Here is a 20,141-nt window from a genome sequence, read left to right as displayed (position 1 = left end):
TTACTAGAAGAGAGGTTGGCAGGGCAAAGACTGTGTTCTTCTACCGAGAAATTGCACAGTGAATTACATAACCGCTAAACGCTCCAAGCTGGATTTTGAGACGTGTAACACTTTCTTATAATCGACTCAACTGAGGCTGCAATCCAGTCGAGGCCTTTTTTTGCAACACGGCCACTTGAGCTCGAGTTTGGAGAAGATGTGCAGAGCACTGTAGAGCAATCCCGCAAACTTGGCCCATCTTCTCATTGATCTTAGAGGGGTCTGAGGCTGAAGAAACAGGCCAGGAGAACCATGTTTCCCCTTCCGATGTTCACACCAGATCAGGTGGCTCGAGTGTGCGAAAACCTGGAGGAGACTGGAGATATGGAGCGTTTGGGGCGCTTCCTTTGGTCTCTGCCTGCAGCGGTCCCCGGGGCGGCCGGAGAGGCCCTCAACCGGCATGAGTCTGTGATGCGTGCCAGGGCCCTGGTGGCCTTTCATGGGGGGAACTTTGAGGCCCTCTATCAGATCCTGCAGAACCACAGATTCACACGCGAGTCCCACGCCAAGCTGCAGGACCTGTGGCTGGACGCTCACTACCGCGAGGCTGAGAGACTCAGAGGAAGGCCACTGGGGCCCGTTGAGAAGTACAGAATTCGCAAGAAGTTCCCACTGCCCCGAACCATCTGGGACGGGGAGCAGAAAACACACTGCTTTAAGGTGAGTGAGGCTGAGCTCTATGTCAAAACTCTATTTCTATTTCCATTTCTATTTCTACTACTATTTAGATCAGGTGGTATCGGATATTGTGGGTTGTCATATTAGATCTTCATGACAAGCCTGGAGTATTTTCTTTAGCTCATTTAGAAGAAAAACTTGACCTGCAAGTATACATGACCTGCATAGGTATTTCCAAAAATTACTTCCCTAAACAAAAAAACTAGACAAAGAGTAAGGACATTTTCGTTTGATCGATTATTTCACTGTAACAATGCTTCTTGGCAATTAATCTTATAACCTTAGAAAGCTTGTTAATTTTTCTTTTAAATGGTTCCACCTTTGTAAGGAACATGTATTTGTGAGATGAGCAGTAGAGCTGAGTATGTGGGTTGCGCCCGTGGAAAAAATGGCCAAATCCTCTCTGCCAATGCCAAACAGCTTATTCTACTGTTGCTATTGACACTTGTTTTAAGCTTCTGGTTCCCCCAGGTGCTGCCTGACTGCCACCTGCTTGGCAGCACCTGTGAGCATGGGCCCTGCTACAGTGGTACAGTGGCAGGCCATGCTAGACTGATCTGGACAGGGCCCATGGATGAGTCCAGTCCAGATTCTGTCTACGGCAGTTGGATCGTAGGGTCAAAGTGTGGAGAAGACGGGGAGAACGCTATGCTGATTGCTGCACTGATAGAGAAACAGCTTTTAGTGGAGGTAGTGTGGTTGGTGTGGCGCAACAGATAACACCACTACCTGCCACTGAGCTACCACACCATTTGGGAGACTGGGGTTCGATTCCCGGGCTGGGTGACTATGCAGCGCTACACCAATAAGAGTCCTTGGGCAAGACTCCTAATACTACATTGGCCCACCTCTGTAATACGAGTAACCTTGTAAGTTGCTCTGGATAAGAGCGTCTGCTAAATGCCATAAATGTAAATGTAAATGTAGTGTAATGGTGTGGGGCGACTTCTGCCTCACTGGAAAAATGAAGCTTGTCATTATTGGAGGCTCAGTCTCAATGAAAAGAGAGAGATCGAGATGATATTCTGCAACCATTGCAATTCCAGATCTCCACAGTTTGAGACCAAACTCTACCCTCAAAGATGACACCGCTCGCCCCCACAGAGCAGGGTTTATCAGAGACTACCTATAGAATTTAGGAGTGGAGTTTAATGGCCTGCCAGCAGCCCTGACCTCAAGCCCATTGAACACTTTTAGGATCAGCTTGGGCGTGCTGTTAGTGCCAGAGTGACCAACACAACCACGTTAGCTGACTTGCGAACAATGCTGGCTGAAGAATGGGATGCCATCCCATCGCCAATACGTCTTTTTTCTTCAAATTTCAATCATCCAGTCCACCAAACACCAAAAGAGTCAATGCTGGAATAAGCTGTTTGGCATTGGCAGAGAGGATTTGGCTATTTTTTTTTATAGGCGCAACCCACATACTCTGCTCTGCTGCTCATCCTACAAATGCATGTTCCTTACAAATGTGGCATTTAAAAGGGAAATAACAGACTTTCTAACAGTATAAGATTCATTGCCAAGAATCATTGTTCCAACAAAGAAATGATCTACCACACACACATTTCCTTACTTTTTATGCTAAGTTTATTACCTGATGCCCTACATTACCTGATTCTACACTAGACTAGAATCAAATGTTAGTTTTTCATATTCATTTTCAAAACAGGAAAAAAAACTACAACTACAATAACTACTACTACTGCCCATGATGTGTTGCAAAAGCTGCAGCTAAGCTGGAAAGCTGTAATGCAACAGGTAGAGGAGATGGAAGACAGAATGAAGTCCTATGAAATACAGGGTTACAATCTCCCAAACAGAGCATTAGGAAAAAGTATTATTTATTTTAATGTATTAAGTAAAAGTATTATTTCAATGACTATTTAATATTATTTAATAATTACTTCATGTGGTAACACAACAACACTGAAATGAAATAATCACTAATAATAATAAATAGTAAATATAATTAATAATATAATAATTAATAGTAATAATGAATAATAAAGGGAATATACTGTAAAATAGAAACAGAATGAAATGGGAAAGGCTGGAATAAAACTGAGGAAATAGTGGACTGCAAAAAACTAGGCACTATTTTACACTCTTAAATGCTACAAAGGGTTGAATGATGCCTCTTCATGGACTTCTTTAACCCTTTAAAAGGTTCTTCACAAACATCTGGTTCACAAAAATGTTCCTTTATGAATCCAGAAGTGGTTCTTCTGTGGCATCACTTAAAGGACCTTTTGTAGCACCTTTATTTTGTGTGTATTAAGTGTGACTATAGTTTGACTATAGGACATAATTCTCCAAACTGCTGCTTTTTCTAAACTGAACGTAACCATTAATGAATGAATGAATTAATTAATTACTGTTCATGCATTATTTTAATTTATTTATTTATTTTTAGCTTGTGTGCTTTTAAAATAGAGAAGACACTATAAAAATAACAGACACAGAAGATACATGTCCTCAGTGTGCCTAAGAAAAGTGCTATTGGTGGCCCTCCAATTAGCTATTGCGCTGGAAGGTGTGCTGGTGAAGCACCCAGACAATATGTTAAGCCTCTTGTGTGAAGGACCACCTGTGGCACTTAAGCTCCTCTTCCATAGTTGATTCGTGTCTCTAAAACAAGAGTCGTCTCTCTCCTCTGGCTGCGCACAATGCTAATCCATGTAGAGGAATGCTAGCCGCCAGATTAGCTCGGGTTCAATTGTGCTGCATTGTTGTCGCCAAGATTAACGGTGTGTAACAGGGTTGTGTATCGACTGAACTGTAGCTGAAATGGTGGAGGTCTTAACGACCCAATAAGCAAGATGACATCTGCTTTCTCTTTCTACAATGATCAGAGTAGAGAACCGGCCTTCTGCTGTAATCTGTCTGCCAGTTATTATATACGATGAGCAGTGGTCAGTAGCTCAAAAAACTGGACTACAGGTATAGATATAGATAGATATTAACACCTTCAAATGCTGTTCCAGGATCAGTGCTTTGCCTCCTAACATAGAACAGTGATCTCTGCTTGTAAGTCAGTACTTTGCACCACCTCATTACCACTGACCTTTGCTATAGTTTGAATGTAGGTCCGTGGAGCTCCACCAGTATCTTGTCTCCACCCGGTGGTCAGCAGTGTTACTGCGCAGCAGGAGTAATCCTTTAAACTTGTTCCAGCCACAAAGCGTCTGATCCCTGTTTATCCTCAGCTAATCATTAAAAACGTCACAAGCTTACGCTGATCAATGGACACGTCTGAGCAAGAAGTCTGATTATTTAAGTGTGTCTTAATAAGGTGCAGAGAATAGGGAGCTGCTTGTGTCATTTCAACTTCAGGAGTTTTTGTAGGTTGAGGATTTTAAACATCAATTCCAACATGTGTTCTTTCTGTGTTCCCCAGGAGAGGACGCGTAGTTTGCTAAGAGAGTGGTACCTGCAGGACCCGTACCCCAACCCATCCCGCAAGCGGCACCTGGCCCAGGCCACAGGCCTCACACCCACACAGGTGGGCAACTGGTTCAAGAACAGGCGACAAAGAGACAGAGCGGCATCGGCCAAAAACAGGTAAATGCCTAGATCACTAAAGCACTGATCAAGTGTATTCAAGGTTAACTCTACTCCACCACCGTCCGAGTTTAGGTTTACTCCTAAAAAATACAGATCAGACAAAGGTTTTTTTGAGCTGTGCCATAGAAAAACCCTTCTTGGTTCCATGAAGTGTAGCACCTTTATTTTTAAGAGTGCAGGGGGAAGCACAATGAGACTGTACTGTATTAAAGGCTACTACACTGCAGAGGCACTGACCAGGTCACCTGTAATTAATGTTAAAGCTTTAATAAATAAAATATCTACTGTTTTTTTTTTTAACTTTTAATTTATTAAATGTAGACACCAAATAATAATCCTTTGTATATGATAAAAGTCAAGGAGTTTAAATGGCTACATTACCTAGAGATGGTCGGCTTACTTTAAGGGAAGCGAAACGTTTACTTACTTATGTATTTATTTATTTATATAATTATTTTCATTGTTTTGGAAATATAGGTTTTATAATCCTAATTTTAAAACTACACCCATTTATTATTTTTATATTTTATTTTTAGTTGTGCAAGCTTTAACACAGCAAAACAATTTCATAGAGAAATAGTGGGGGGCGGTATCCCCCTAATTCCCAGTATATATACTGTCCCCATCACAGAAAAACCTTGTATCTCTGATTTTTTTTTTAACATTTTGCCATAATGTGGCTGCTGTTGATGATAATGATGAATGGACCAATAGAAAAAAAAATTATATATATATATATATATATATGTAAAATGTAAACGACAGCAAAAAACAGCAAAAATGGAGATACAAGGTTTCTGCAACAAACAAAAGCAGCAACGTGTTTTTTCGACCTGAGTTTAATCCTTCTTTCTTGGCTTCTTCCTCTCTTTTTCTAGACTGCAACAAGACCCCTCCCTGCTCCCCTCCGGTAGCTCTCCTGAATTTTCATCCTCAGAGCACAACCCCCACCTGCACAGCACCTCCCCACGCCACCCCGGCAGCCCAGAGAACAGTGACTGCAGCTCAGGTACAGAGCCCCAGGGCACCAGGGCCTCCACACCTGACATATCCGTCAGCAGCGACAGTGAATACGAGTCCTGAGCAAAGCGACCGACAGGTCTGCCCCTGTAACCAGAACCACACACTCCTGCTGCCCCTCAGAGACTGACAGAGAGCCGCAGGCAGCGTACGCTTACTGTAGACTGGCTTCAGCTGAACTGAGACACACCGACATGGGCCAGTGCAAAGACTGGGGCTCAGCGCTGTGAACTGGTGCAAATCAGATGGACCGGATGTGTGATGACAAAGGGAGCTTTTGCAAATGTTCAGACATGCACTTATAAACGGACTGCTGGGTATGTTTGTGAAATTAAAAGGGAAATGTAAAAAGTATGTATTTCTTTATTGGGCCCCCTTCCCTTCCCTCCAACTGTGACAAGAGGTGTAAAGATATCTGGCATTTTTTACAGCTGATAAAGCTGAGGAAAGAGACTCTTCCAGTGATGTTGTGAATCTCTGCTGCTGTTCAGTCATTTCAGACCTTATAATGGACCCATGCACTTGAATCAGAACATGTTTTCTTCCTTGTGTAACGGGTGTGCCAAATAAATCACATCAACCAGGACCAATATTAGTATCTACAGTTACCACTGCATTTCGTCACTGTCAAGCAACAACCTTGTATCTTCATTTTTGTTACTTTTTGACATGATTTTAATCTGGCCGTCATCCTTTACATCATTTTGAGATTTCATGATGAACGGACCAATAGAAACGCTCCAAAATTACTTGAAAAATATCTTTTGATAATGATAATCATATTTGATAATTGATAATGAGGAAGGTTCTCCTATAAAGCTGCCATTTCGAAGCTAGAAGATTTTGCGTGACAGCGATGATATGCAAATTCAGTAATGAACACACTGCAGACATGCTTTCGTGGCAAATGAAATCATCTTAAACCTCGTCGATCTATGTACTATTCCTCATTTTCAGATTGTTGTACAATTTTTATAAGATTGTAAAAAAGGCCCATATTGTGAAAACAATATACATTGTCTTTTATTTTTAATTATATTGTAATTCATATAATTCATTTCCCAGTCCATACAGTTCATATACAGACACTAAGCTAACTAGGCGGAGACTAAGGAAATATCTCCACCTATTCAGCCTACCACAGTTCAGCCACGTCCATTCATACTGCAGTTCTCCGGAGTGCTTCAGCTCTGAGTGCTCTTTGAATGACGCACAAGACAGGACAGCCAATCAGAACAGAGTGTGATTCTCTAATATCCATCTTAAAGGTTCAGTAACAAAACCAACCTGTTTAAATCTAAGGGAGAAAGAGAGGCTGGAACATGGTTGTGCCAACGTGAATTATGACCATAAAGCACAAACCTTGTTTGTGGACCTTAAGAGAAAATATAAAAGAAAAATGCAGGATATGAGCCCTTTAAAAACTCTAGACAGTTTACTTGTTAAAGTTAATATTTTGTCATATTAGGCTGGTAGATATGTTTTTTCCTTTACATTTTACTGCCTATACAAAATATCTTAATAGTTTGTAATTACCATAATGCATTAAACAAACTCCTGATATAGCACCACATACTACCACACAGAGAGATCACCAGAGCTGAATTAACAGTTGGGCTGAATCTTAAAGGGCCTCTCCCTACAAAGTGCATTACGTATTAAATATTATATAGTACTTAACATATGTATCCATATAGGGGATATTCATCCCTGAACTGAAGTCTGAATAGCTCTCTGATAGACAGCGGATGCACTACACAGCTGTAAAAGCTATTATTTTAAAACTAATGACCAACATATGGAGCAGGGAGCCACTGGAGATGAACACAGGCGTTTCAAACAGTGTGCCACACAGAGTTGGGTTTCTCAAAAGCATCTCCTCTTCAAAGATAATTTTAGATGGTCGAGAGAGCATCACACTAAACAATGTCTCTACCCTTTAAGAAGATATTAACACTGAGGTGCTTTTGTGAAACTAGGCCCATGGCCGAGGCCTTTTAGCGGACCATTCAGATTTACTTTAGTGGGTAAAATTAATACTGTAAAAACATCAACATGTCAGTTCAGTCAGTTCATTGACAAAAGTAGATGATCTAAACAGAATACTGATTTTACTTAGAAATCTTACCTTAACGCAAACTGGTAGCATGGCCCTCATCATAAGCTCCTCAGTCAATATGTCAGTCTTTGTCTTCCTTTGAGAAAACCTTAAAGAATAAAGTGAGATGACGGGTTGAGGTGTAAAAGGGCAAAAGTTTATATTGACCTTTGTCTTAACTCACATGCCAACAAGAATTATAGTAAAAAAATTATATCATTAAGGAAAATGTGATTTTTTTTAACCCGCCCAGTCTTAGGCCCAGGCCCAGGCCCAGTCTTAGGCCCAGGTCAGTCTTACGCCCAGTCTTAGGCCCAGGCCCAGGCCCAGTCTTAGGCCCAAGTCAGTCTTAAGCCCAGTCTTAGGCCCAGGCCCAGTCTTAGGCCCAGTCTTAGGCCCAGTCTTTGGCCCAGGCCCAGCTAAAAGAAAGCTGAAGGTTTCATGTTTGATGTTCAAAATTTTTTAAATAAATAATTTTTGATCAAAGCTAAAATGTTTGGTCTTTTGTTTTTTTTTGAGGGGGTGCTTTACTAAAGACTTGTTAAAATCTAACCGGTTTAACCGTGAGCAACTGATAGGTTATATAAGAAAATGTTAGCAAGCACAGCTTACGGTACATCCTTTACAGGGACAGGTTTGTAGTCTTCAAGAGACAAAACTCAGCCTTTTACTAACATACACAACTTTTCCCACCCGTATATTCAGACTAGTGACGTCAAAACCCGAAACTCATCCATTCCAACGCGAATCGATTCATTTGAAGCCAAAGGTTCAGAGGGAGTCGACTCGCCAATTATATGCATTTCAGGATCATGAGTCGACTCCAAATATTTTAGAAAGCTGATACTCAAAAATACACGGGCTGCTTGTTATGAGGAGCCACACAATCACTTACATTTACATTTTACTGCCTATACAAAATATCTTAATAGTTTTTAATTACCATAATGCATTAAACAAACTCCTGAGGACCAAATATAGCACCACATATCCTACACACACACACACACACAGAGGATTCACGGGATCCTAGCCAATCCTAGCACAGGATGTGGGATGCTTCCAGCCAATCACAGCGGATGATTATTTTTTACACATTATTAAAATATAACCCAAAGCATATTTTATTTATATAGGATATTGATGTGTGTTAATAATCATGGCTGTTATGTGTTTTAAATGTGTTAAAGCGCTTGCTGTGATGGACAATAAAGAGACGAGATACTTCCAACCAATCACAGCGCAGGAGGTGAGATATTACTTAAACTGGGAAATATCGCTTGTAAACTCGAACTCAAACTGCCAACGAAGTTGTATTTACGAGAGATGAGACACAAATGCGAGTTTATAGCCTTTCTAACTGTGAAAAACAGTGAAAATTTAATATGTATCTAACATGAGTTCATTTCACTTACACACCATCCTGAGAAGCACCAAACACACCAGAAGGTACACCCTGAACACTAGCCAATCACAGCGTAGGCTGCGTAAAACTACTAGCCAATTACAGTGCAGGGGCGGAGCTTTCCGGAATACGGGTGGAGAAAAAAAACAACAAGCGCTCATCTTTTTATGGCCACCTGAAGCCTGGATGGGTTCTTAGAGGGAGTGTCTGGCCAGCCCCCTGTCAGCACCCTATACAGTGTTCATACAGAAGTATGTAAAAACCATCTGAGCAGGAACCTACAGCCCCTGTGAGATACAGGTCCGATTCACCAAGATTAAAGGCAGTCACACAGCCAGTGGAGAGAGGATAACTGCATACGGGACTGCAAGCTCTTACCTGGGCCTCACCTGAGCTGCTGGACCATGGACAGCGCAGGGAGAAAAGTGGTCGTGTGCGACAACGGGACAGGGGTAAGAGTGCCTTGAGCAGTAAAATAATAATGTGCATGTGAATGTAATATTATGTGCAAAAAATTAATATTTTTTTATATTATATAAAATCTATTATTTTATTATGATTTATTAATTTATAGCTACAAATGACCTGTCATTTAAAGGCTGATTATGTGATTTCATTATATGTTATCGTTGAATATGAACTGGAGTAGTGGCACTATAGAACTGCAGTAAGCAGAGATCATCCGCAGGGTGTGTTACACTGCTATTCACATCTGTTTGGACTTGTTGAGAGCGTGAGGAACTGCGATTGTGTCACACGAATGACCTTAAAAGGTGATACTGAAAAAGGAACACCGTTATTGGCCACAAATCAGGAAGCGGTCATACATCTCCCGCGGAACTTCAGGTTTCAGTATTGTGAAGTTTTAGTCTTTGTTGTTTTGCTGCTCAAAAGTGAGCACAACAGTTTTCTTACTACTTCACAAAACCACCGTCTCCACACACCTCCTATCTGCAGGCTGTGGAATGCGCAGTAGCCCACACTGACATGTTAGGGCATTTCTGACTGAAGTGAAGCACCAGAATGGGAACTGAAAAATATGCTGTAAGAATGTGGTCACCCTGGCTTAGAAATGATAATCTACTAATTCTACTATTAGACAAATGACCCCCTTATGTATAACATAATATAGACTACACCTGTGTAAGCCTATGAGAACATAGGTTTTGTCTAGTAGATGAAGGTAAATTAGATACACACTTTGCAGCCACTTTGCAACAGAATTGAACCCCTGTATGGCAGTGAACACACATTAGTGATTAGGGCAGTAAGTGCACACACCCCCAGGATGCTGGGAAGCCACCTCTGCAGCCAGAGACCAATTGGAGGTCAGGTGTCTTGGTCAAGGACATCTCAGCTGTGAATGTTGAGAGTTGAGAAGGCACTAATCCTTTGCTCCTCCCACCCCGACTGCCTGCTGGTGCTGGGTCCAGATCTACTTCTCTAGCCTTTGGGCCATGGTTGCCCCTTAATGCTTTTCCATTGTACATGACTTGCTTTATGTATGGTCAAACTCATTTACACACTTATCCAGACCGAAGAATCAGTACAGCACATTTTCAGTACTTTTATTGTGCAAAATGGATTTTAAAAAGACCCCCCCCCCTTTCATCTTTCTTCTCCTCTTTCATTGATTTGCAGTTTGTTAAGTGTGGTTTTGCTGGATCCAATTTCCCTGAACACATCTTCCCAGCACTTGTGGGGCGACCCGTCATTCGTTCAGACACTAAAGTTGGGAATATTGTAATCAAGGTAAGTCTTGAAATCAAGTATGCGGCAAGCATTCGGTACAATGCACACCTCCAGTACTAGTGGGCCGCTATCCTGCACAGTCTGGTCATTTCCCTGCTCAGACACATCTTATCCAAATAAGCATCTATTTTTTGGCATCTTTATTTTTTATTTTTTACTGTATAGCTGAACACTGGCCTTTGACCCCGCCTCTAGGATCTGATGGTGGGGGACGAGGCGAGTGAATGCCGCTCTATGCTGGAGGTCTCCTACCCCATGGAGAACGGAATGGTACGGAACTGGGAGGACATGCTCCACCTCTGGGACCACACCTTCGGCAAGGAGCGTCTGAACATCAACCCGTCGGACTGTAAGGTTCTGCTGACTGAGCCGCCGCTGAACCCTCTGAAGAACCGTCAGAAGATTGCAGAGGTCATGTTTGAGACCTACAAGTTCCACGGCATCTACATCGCCATCCAAGCCGTGCTGACACTGTATGCACAAGGTAAGACAGGAAGCTGCTGATATTAGGTCTCTTTTAGGTTCTCTTTTACAACAAGTGAAGGTGAGGAGCTAGAGAAGTTCATCTTGGAGAAGTTCCCTTTTCCATTTCTGAGATATAAAAGCAGCTACTCTCAGAAATGAAAAGCTGGTACGAGATTGGACAGTTTCAGTGAACCTGTCCTCCTCTCCCAGGTCTCCTGACAGGTGTGGTGGTGGACTCAGGTGATGGAGTGACTCATATCTGTCCGGTCTATGATGGTTTCTCCCTCCCCCACCTCACTCGCAGACTGGACATCGCAGGACGTGACATCACACGCTACCTCATCAAGGTGAGGCGCATGTCCACGTTCTCCTGAATTTGTTTTCTGCTCTGAGCTGCTGAACATTTGGACAACACTGTTATTCAAGATCATTACTTTCTGTCAGTATTTAGAGAGTATTTAGAGAACCCTTAATATAGTTATAAAATGTGTACAGAATGTGTATAAAAGAGTCCTGTTGGCTCAGGGACAAATTGCAGAGCCCATATTTATATGCCATAGACCCCATAGGCCTAACCCACAAGTGCAGACATGCTAAGAAAACATGTGTCATCCCTTTACTGATTTAATAACATCGATATAGTGGCATGCAAAAGATTTGGTGCCCCTGGTCAAAGTTTCTGCAACTGTGAATAGCTACATGAGTAGATGATGAACAGGAGGATACCAAGAGACTGAGTATTCTCCTAGAGATTTGAGGTATGAGACCTTTTACCAAGGTCTCAGGACTTAAACAGCTTGCTAGGGCTTTGACGTGTTCACAATCATTGTTAGGAAGGCCACGTTTTAAAGCTTTGGTCAAATTGAGACTGGTAAGACCAAAAACACTTTCCAAGAGAACTGGTGGTGCACTGTTCTACTGTGCAGCAACACTTGCTCCAATATAGCCTCTATATAAGGGCAATCAGAAGACAGCATCTGTTCTCACCACACAATTCACCGCCAGGCCTTTTCAAAGGAAGATCTAAAGAGCATTTTGTAAACACTTCCTGTGGACTTTTGACCAAGGAGGCCCAGAATTTGTCATGCCACTATATCAGGAGTAGTATTCAAGCCACTGCTAAATCTGAAATGTTTATGATGGCCATGGTTAACTGCTGTCTCATGCAGGACACAAAATACGAACTACAGCCGACAGGATTTTTTGTAGTATTGTTTTGTGCTATTATGAAGAAATGCTGTTAAACTCACAGCGACAGCACATGGTTTGTGCTAATGTGTATGAGATGGAATGCCATGGAAGGCCGAAAAAGGTTTAGTGTATGGAAATGTCCACATAATAGTGACCCACAAACCACACCAGATAGCCCAGTTTGGGGAACATTACATATAAGGTTCCATTATTAGGAGTATTCATCATTTTGCCTCCTCCTGACCAGCTGCTGCTGCTAAGGGGCTACGCCTTTAACCACTCCGCAGACTTCGAGACAGTTCGGATGCTGAAGGAAAAGCTGTGTTTTGTGGGTTACAACATTGAACAGGAGCAGAAACTGGCCAATGAGACAACTTTCCTGGTGGAGTCCTACACGGTAATGTATACAGCAAGCTAGAAGGCTTTTTCTTTCTTCCTGGGGCACACACACCCACAAACACACATAAGACTCGATGCTTGAGGTTCTGTGAGTAACACTACAGATGTAGTGTGAGTGATATTAGACAGGAAGTGAAATATGCAGATTTTTGCTTCATATAAAGAAACTGCTAGACTTGTTTTTATTAGCTGCTTCTGTGGCATACTGTTAATTGCCATGGACAATGTCAGCTTGTGCTTAGACATAAATAGAAAACCTAGAAACCACATTTGGAAGTAAAAACCAGTTAAAACCAATGGGCAGTTGCTTCAACCCTTTACCAGATGTATGGTACAGATGTAGGAGGTAGCAGTCAAGATGAAGAGTGCTTGGGTATGCCTTCATCTTCTTTAACTTATTATTAAAGCCTTATTAAATAATGTATTAATTTTATTAAAGCCTTAATGAGAGTTCAGAATATGAAACTGGCAAATCTTGAACCTCAAACACTGCTGTTGCTCCTTCAAAATAAAATCATAACTAAAACAGCTGTAAAACAGAAGAATTCCAAAAAACCCACAACTGTTATGTATCAGGCTTAAATTATTTTTTTGCCCCCAAAATGTACAAAAACCTTGCCCATCTGCCTTTCCACACTAAAGCTAAAACACAGTAATACATGATGAGGTACTAAGAAAGCCAGGGAAGCAAACAGGGATCTATGCAAGGCTTAAAACTCATTTCTGTTCTCTACAACATCTGCTCTTTCAACCTCAACTGACCCAAACTGGAGCTAAACACACATCAGAATGGACAGCAGCAGCTTATGTTTTTGCACCAGTAAGACTTGAGGAGGCCAAACCTGAGGAGGTTAGTGGGGGCAAGGCTAATAGCTAACCAGCTACAATCTCTTTAGCTTGCTAACAGCACATCACACTATCCGATAAGACTTGGGAATAATAGCAGTGTTTTTATGTTTCAGTGTTATAACTGTGCTGTAATTTGCAACTATAATCAGCATTATTCATTCTGAGGCCAAATAACAGGGTTGTAAATAGGCTTGTAAAAGTGAGTCTGAGCGTTTCTCACTGCAAGCAGTCACATACTTACTATGTATACATCAAAAAACACTTACTCAATAAAAGACTCAATGAATGCATTGTTTGGCACCTATAATCTCCTGAGACCCAGACTATTGCTTAGTGTGCATTTCAATTTCTGATATTTGGGATTAGTAGGACCCAACAGGAAAGTTTTTTGTACAGGAAAGGTAAATTTGTACAGGAAAAAGAAATTAAGTATCATGGTGCAGAGAAGCAGTAATGTAATGTCCCCATATTAGGATGCAGGGTCTCAAGAGGTTAAGCCTAATTATAACTACTATACATTATTCAGTAACTACTGTTAGGAAAAAAATCTGGTCATTAGAGTTCAAGAGGATAAAACCTTCCCACAGAAGGTCGATATAATGTCTAATGGCTTTATGAACTTGTTGCTTGCCTGTGTGTAGCTGCCAGATGGCCGCACAGTGCTGGTCGGGGGAGAGAGATTTGGGGCTCCCGAGGCGCTCTTCCAGCCACACCTAATCAACGTAGAGGGGGTCGGAGTTGCCGAGCTTCTTTTCAACACCATCCAGGCTGCTGACATTGACCTCAGGTCAGTCACAATGAGGATCAGGCTCTTTCTGCATTCACACCTACATTCACACCAACTGCATTTCTACCTATTCTCACATCCATATTCTGGAGCAGCACATCTGCTGAGATGTGTTATGAGTGTGCTGCTCAGCAGACTCCCACATTTCCCTATGAAGGCCAGCCGATATTTTATATTTCTCCCTGCTTATTGCAGCCATGCACACACCATGTGTTTAATTATGCTTATATATGCTTTTATATATTTGCAGGGCAGACTTCTACAAGCACATCGTCCTGTCTGGGGGGACAACCATGTACCCTGGCCTGCCGTCCCGACTGGAGAGAGAGATTAAGCAGCTGTACCTGGAGAGAGTGCTGCAAGGAGACACAGATAAGCTAATGGTAAGCTAATACGTATGCAAAAACAGCCTTATACAGCCAACTGTGATACATGTGGACGGTAAGCTTATCTACAGTTGTGGTCAGAAGTTTACACACACTCGTCATGGATATTAGGCTTTCAGTGAATTACAACGTCCTTAATAATAATAAAAAGTAAGAATTTGGTGACAGCTGTTAAGCATGGTGGTGATAGCATCATGCTCTGGGGCTACTTTACCAATAGTGGAAATGATATATTGGGCAAAGTGGATTAAATAATTAAGAAGAAGACTAGTTTAGAATTCTTCCGCATTTCCCTACTACAACCCTACTGAAAATACACTATATGTCCAAATGTTTGTGGACAGCCCTTCTAATGAATGCATTCAGCTACTTTAAGTTGCACCTACTGCTGACACAGATGTGCAAATGCACATACACACCTTGTCTAGTCCCTGTAGAGAAGTCTCTGGAGCAGATAAACATGAACCTATTGGCACAATGCCTAATACCAAGCATGGGCTAGAGGGGTATAAAGCCTCCCAGCATTGAGCTGTGTAGCAGTGGAACTGTGTTCTCTGGAATGATGATGCTCCACCGAGTATTTTTAGGATGGGTTGGGGAGTTGGGGACTCACATCACTAACACTTTTATCACTGAAAGCAACCAAATCCTCACAGCAGTGCTGCAAAATCTATGATGAACTCTTTTTAACACCCTTGGTTTGAGAAGAAACAGTGAATTAGCAGGTGTCCCAAAACTTTTGTCAACAGTTTTCTAATACAGCGTTTACACTGGTCATTCACTCACCCCATAAGTCTTCTGTATGACACGAGCACCTTTAATTTCAGAAGAAGATGGGTTCCCCTTTTGAGTCTTGGTTCCTCTTTTGGTTCCTCTCTCTTTCTCATGCTCATAAGGCATATTTAATGTGGCTGTCATGCTCACCAACGGTCTGGAAAGATGCTTTTACAGAAATCTGGAATAAATGTCTATATGATATATAAAACTGAACTGAATCCTTGAAGTTCCTCAGATAATCTTGACTGCTCATGTTCCCATTTGGCAGCATACTAACAACCCACCTACAGAATAAAGACTTATGGGAATCATCATTCACAGGCATGCTAGAACACTGTCTGTAATCAGCTTATGGTGAAGCACTAGTCCATCATCACACATAGACGCATCATCAGTGTTTTGCATAGCGGAAAACTACATATAAAGTCAGTGAAGGAACTCAGAACTCACAATCTCACGCTGATCTAAAGGCGTCTGATGTACACTTAAGCATTTGAACTGGCGATGACATAATGAATGCTCGCAAGCTATTTAAAGCATGAATTATTATTAAAGCAAATTATTGCTTATGTAAGAGTATGCCACCCACCTCCTGGCTGCATAATAAAACCTCACAGCACTTTTTCTCTTGCTCACTCGCTCCTCTCTCTTCCTCTGCAGAAGTTCAAGATCCGCATCGAAGACCCCCCTCGCCGCAAGCACATGGTGTTCATGGGCGGGGCTGTGCTCGCCAATATCATGAAAGACAAAGAGTCGTTCTGGTTGACGAAAGCAGAGTACGAGGAGAAAGGCCTGAAAGTGCTGGACAAGCTTGGCGGAACAACTAAGTGAAGCTATCTAGACATACAGTATATGCATACACTTTAGGTCCAAAAGTATGTAGACACTTCATCCAACTTTCTTCTGAAACCAAGAGTATCACAAAGACTTTGTCCTCGTCTTTGCTGCAGAAATGGGAATCATCAAGAACCAATCAAGAACTGAGCGGAAACTGCCTCAGTTCTTATGAGAAGGCTTTACATTAAGTAATGGAACATTGCTGTGAGGTGTTGATTGCATTCAGTCAGGTACTAATGTTCGATGATAAGTTCTGGAGGACAAACTGCATCACAACTAATCACGAAGATAATGCAGTTTCACAACACTGGCGGGGGGCCAGAGTATACCCCTCTAGCCATTGCTTGACATTGGGTACAGTGACCTCTGAGTCAGGTGCTTCTATTAGTCAGTGCTTTTCTATGTTCAAATTATGTTCTATTTCTATTTCTATGAATTTACTAATTCTAGTGTCTAGATACTTTTGGACATATTGCATATATTTGCACATGCGAACACAGTAGATTGAGGCGGATGTGAGAATATAGTGAAAACTGCAGTTCTTGCTTGCTATCAAATTGGCCAACCTCAGTGAGAAAGTTTATATTTGTAATTAAAGGTAAAAAGATTAGAATCGAATCCTGATTCAACACTTTTCTGCCTTTAGTAACCTTTATTTTCCCTTAGAGACTGAACTGTACAGTACTGCATGCTTATCATCATAAAAGCTGTTGGTCATTGTAGTTGTCAGGAGTGGAAAAGACGTAGGTGCTTACGTAATCTTTTACTTTTTGTAACTGAATACTAGAAACACCCTTTTACTGCTTACATTTTCTCTTAGACCTTCAGATTACTCACTACCAATCTCAAAAGCCATGAGTTTTAAAATAAAATGTAATATTCTCCAATTTCATACCAGTGTACAATGAAACTGCCCACGACTATGACATTTCATCTTTATGCAATAACCAGTGCTGCCCAGTAGTTGCTGCACCGCACACAGAGCTCGTTAAAAAGGGGTTTGATGAGGCAGGCTTGGTAACCTGGGTTACGCAGTGCACGGTCAACTCAGCTTTAAAGCCATTTTAATGTTTGGGAAAAAATTACTTTTCATTTCATGTGTTAAAATGTGACTTTTCACTTTTACATACTAAGAGGTTTACATGTATACTTTTAAACTCACAAGGACATGTTTAGCCTTTATACCTCCACTTTCAAAGGAGTACAGTTTTGATACTTAAAGGAAACTGTAACTGTTTAGACATAGATGCTATTAAAATGTGATGCTTAATCGAGCAGAATACCTCATGTATTATAAAACATTGAACTGAGCACAGAACAGCCAGCTACAGATAAAATTTGACCAAGGTATAATCACTGCTAGTACTGGAAGCTATTGTTTATACATTATTTAACATTTTATGGGGAATCATTAACAGTCAAGGTTCCTTTAAGGTGGGGTTGGGGGTATTGGGGGTCAGAGTCCAGCACAGATTGCTGATTTCTCTGCAGACCTGCTAAACCTGCAAGTTAACAGGTAAGTTGAATCAGGAGTGCTTGAGCAGGAAAACTGCATAAAACAGTGTAGGAATCCAGTCCCAAGGGACCGCCTGTGTTGCCCACCACTGAGTAGATTTTTCTCTGGAGTCCTTGAGCGAATCTTGGTCTTATCATTTGAGCAGATTGCTGAAAGAAGAACCTGTCCGCCATCTAGTGGAGCATTTCTCTTCACATCTTAGAGCACTACACCAGTACTACTACTGTCACTGTCATACACAAATGTTGTATCACCAGCTTGAACAGCCATGTTCATGTGCTTTACATTGTGTCAAGCTCTCAGGATGCATGAACCAATAGAAACGCTCCACATTTTTACACTGACTTTCACTGAAAACGTTTTAAAGTTACTATTTTGTAGATGCGAGGTTTGTGCATGACAGCACCACTATGCTAATTTTACACATTTGAACATACCAAAACCATCATATTTCCACTCAGAGCATCCACAAAGATTTAATGCAGTTTGTTACTGAACAGAAATACAGCACAGTCGTATCAGTGCATCCATTAAAAAAAAAAAATCTCACTTAAGCGATCCAAAACATGCACATGTGACATCAGCGACAACTCATCATCACAACTGGCCGCATGCAGAAATCAAATATTTCAACATCATTCCAAATAGAAAGTCCATTTGCACTGACTGGTGAAAGTGTAGCCTTTAGAACCCATACAATACAGCAGTACAGTAATAGAGTGGCACAATATCAAGCGTCTGTCTGGGGCTTCAACACGACAGGATAGGACGGGACGGGGCGACGGAAATCCAGTCAGTCCGCTTGGCAGTGTTATCGCGATCACTTAAACCACCATAGGGTGTTACCAATACAGCACATTCAGCGAATGCAACACGGTACGAAACACGGGCCGGACGCTGCTCTGCTATCCAGCCAGAACTTCTTCGTGACGTCCAAATTGCGTAGAATTTCTTCAGGAGTTCACTGACAAAAATCTCAGCCTAGACGTTGTTTATACAATTGAAAGACATTCAGTTCATTCAGTCAATACTGAGCGAAAGAGAGGAGCTCGAAATTAAGCAAAGTACTTTTTTTTCAAGTTTTATGGTTTAAAAAGATACCAGAGACAACCTTGAAATACTGGAAAATAAAACGATGTTCTGTTACAGGACCAGAAACCATCTCCTCTGTTTGTTTTTTTCTCCTTATATTAAAGCACTACGATACCGCTGAAAGAGCCTTGCTTCATACTGACACTTGGGGCATCTCAGATGCATACGAGTGTGAATGTACATAATAAATATATATATATATGTGTGTATGTGTATGTATAGAGATAGAGATTTTTTTGTTCACCCACCTGTTAAAAAAGATGCTGTATAAAGACATCATGTTCAACACTTTGGTATTGAAGTTCGGCAGGCAAAGACCCTTGGCAACCACACTCATGACACTGACAGCTAGAACCACAGATATAGAAGATTGTGTGCAGCAGGAGTTCTTTTAAAAAAGTGATGGTTCCTGATTCCTTTATCGGCAAATATTGCTTTAAGCATTATTGCCAAGGATCTTTCTCCAGTCCGGCTAACCTTCCAGCCTCAAAGTCAGCCTCGCTGTGTCTTCAGTGGCAGACTCACACGCAAAACTGAGCATCAAAACTGAGCATTTTTGCAACATCTGAAGTAAACAGTCACCCACACACACACACACACACACACACACACACTTACATACACGCGCACACTCCACAGTCCTTCATACCGAACCCCTGGGGAATTCAGGGCCAGTGAAGACGATCTTCTGAAGCAAACCGGAGTCAAAGTCCTCGCCTCCTTCCCACTTCACTCCTCACACACAGACTCCTCGATGTCCACAGCGCCTCCTCTGGTCAGCCTGCGCATCTTGCTGAAGTCGTGGTCCCTGCGCAGGTAGGACAGGGTGGACGCGCCCTCCGAGTGGGTGCCCAGCTCGTGGGGCTGTGTGTGCGGAGGAAGGGGCTGCATCTCCCCTCCATTCCTCCAGAACAGGCAGTAGTGCTGAGGCTCGTTCACTCCAAAGACCCCGGCGCAGGTCTGGGTTAAGACCTCCACGCTCTCGCCGGCCTTCCAGTGCAGGGTCTGCGCTGCACTCCGCTCTGTGTTTTGGAACAGGATGCGCACAAACCTCTGAACATACACGGACACACACACACATGCACACACACATGCACACACACATGGGAGGAATTGTTAGAAATGAAGATACTGACTGGATAAAAACAAACCAACCTGAACTTTGCTGAGGTTTGCTCTTATGCTTTGAATGTTCAGAAAAGGAACGGACTAATCGAGTGAAATATTGTAAACCAGGAGAGAACGTTCTAGATTCTCCCAACAATCAAACCCAGGTGTAGAAC

General features: G+C 41.9%; 3 protein-coding genes across 3 annotated transcripts in view; 2 read left to right on the top strand and 1 right to left on the bottom strand.

Annotated features, from left to right (window-relative positions):
• Positions 1 to 291: 291 nt before the first annotated feature.
• On the top strand, positions 292 to 5,430 carry six7 (SIX homeobox 7). Its single transcript, XM_072688748.1, has 3 exons — positions 292 to 699; positions 4,118 to 4,281; positions 5,163 to 5,430. Exons 1-3 carry the CDS (start codon positions 292 to 294, stop codon positions 5,365 to 5,367), a joined length of 777 nt encoding a protein of 258 aa, XP_072544849.1. The 3' UTR covers positions 5,368 to 5,430.
• A 3,732-nt stretch (positions 5,431 to 9,162) lies between these two features.
• LOC140562017 (actin-related protein 2-B) lies at positions 9,163 to 16,560 on the top strand. The gene is made up of 8 exons (XM_072687366.1): positions 9,163 to 9,259; positions 10,449 to 10,559; positions 10,755 to 11,043; positions 11,235 to 11,371; positions 12,463 to 12,612; positions 14,105 to 14,250; positions 14,501 to 14,633; positions 16,074 to 16,560. Exons 1-8 carry the CDS (start codon positions 9,212 to 9,214, stop codon positions 16,242 to 16,244), a joined length of 1,185 nt encoding a protein of 394 aa, XP_072543467.1. The 5' UTR covers positions 9,163 to 9,211; the 3' UTR covers positions 16,245 to 16,560.
• Positions 16,561 to 18,223: 1,663 nt separating this feature from the next.
• Positions 18,224 to 20,141, bottom strand: part of rin1b (Ras and Rab interactor 1b) — a 36,438-nt gene continuing 34,520 nt past the window's right edge. Inside the window, exon 11 of the mRNA XM_072687365.1 lies at positions 18,224 to 19,911. Coding sequence (XP_072543466.1) covers positions 19,588 to 19,911 — 324 coding nt within the window. The 3' untranslated portion in view covers positions 18,224 to 19,587. The remainder of the gene's footprint in view (positions 19,912 to 20,141) is intronic.

Source organism: Salminus brasiliensis, chromosome 9 (assembly GCF_030463535.1).
Source record: "Salminus brasiliensis chromosome 9, fSalBra1.hap2, whole genome shotgun sequence".
Taxonomy (NCBI): Eukaryota; Metazoa; Chordata; class Actinopteri; order Characiformes; family Bryconidae; genus Salminus; species Salminus brasiliensis.
This window is presented reverse-complemented; position numbering and strand designations above follow the sequence as displayed.

What these genes read in the sequence shown, in the direction of transcription:
- six7 (XM_072688748.1), top strand. Translation starts at nt 292, where the DNA reads ATGTTTCCCCTTCCGATGTTCACACCAGATCAGGTGGCTCGAGTGTGC. An exon ending in AGAAAACACACTGCTTTAAG is followed by an intron (nt 700 to 4,117) that starts GTGAGTGAGGCT and finishes TGTGTTCCCCAG; the next exon opens with GAGAGGACGCGTAGTTTGCT. An exon ending in GCGGCATCGGCCAAAAACAG is followed by an intron (nt 4,282 to 5,162) that starts GTAAATGCCTAG and finishes CTCTTTTTCTAG; the next exon opens with ACTGCAACAAGACCCCTCCC.
- LOC140562017 (XM_072687366.1), top strand. Translation starts at nt 9,212, where the DNA reads ATGGACAGCGCAGGGAGAAAAGTGGTCGTGTGCGACAACGGGACAGGG. An exon ending in GCTGCTGACATTGACCTCAG is followed by an intron (nt 14,251 to 14,500) that starts GTCAGTCACAAT and finishes ATATATTTGCAG; the next exon opens with GGCAGACTTCTACAAGCACA. An exon ending in GAGACACAGATAAGCTAATG is followed by an intron (nt 14,634 to 16,073) that starts GTAAGCTAATAC and finishes CTTCCTCTGCAG; the next exon opens with AAGTTCAAGATCCGCATCGA.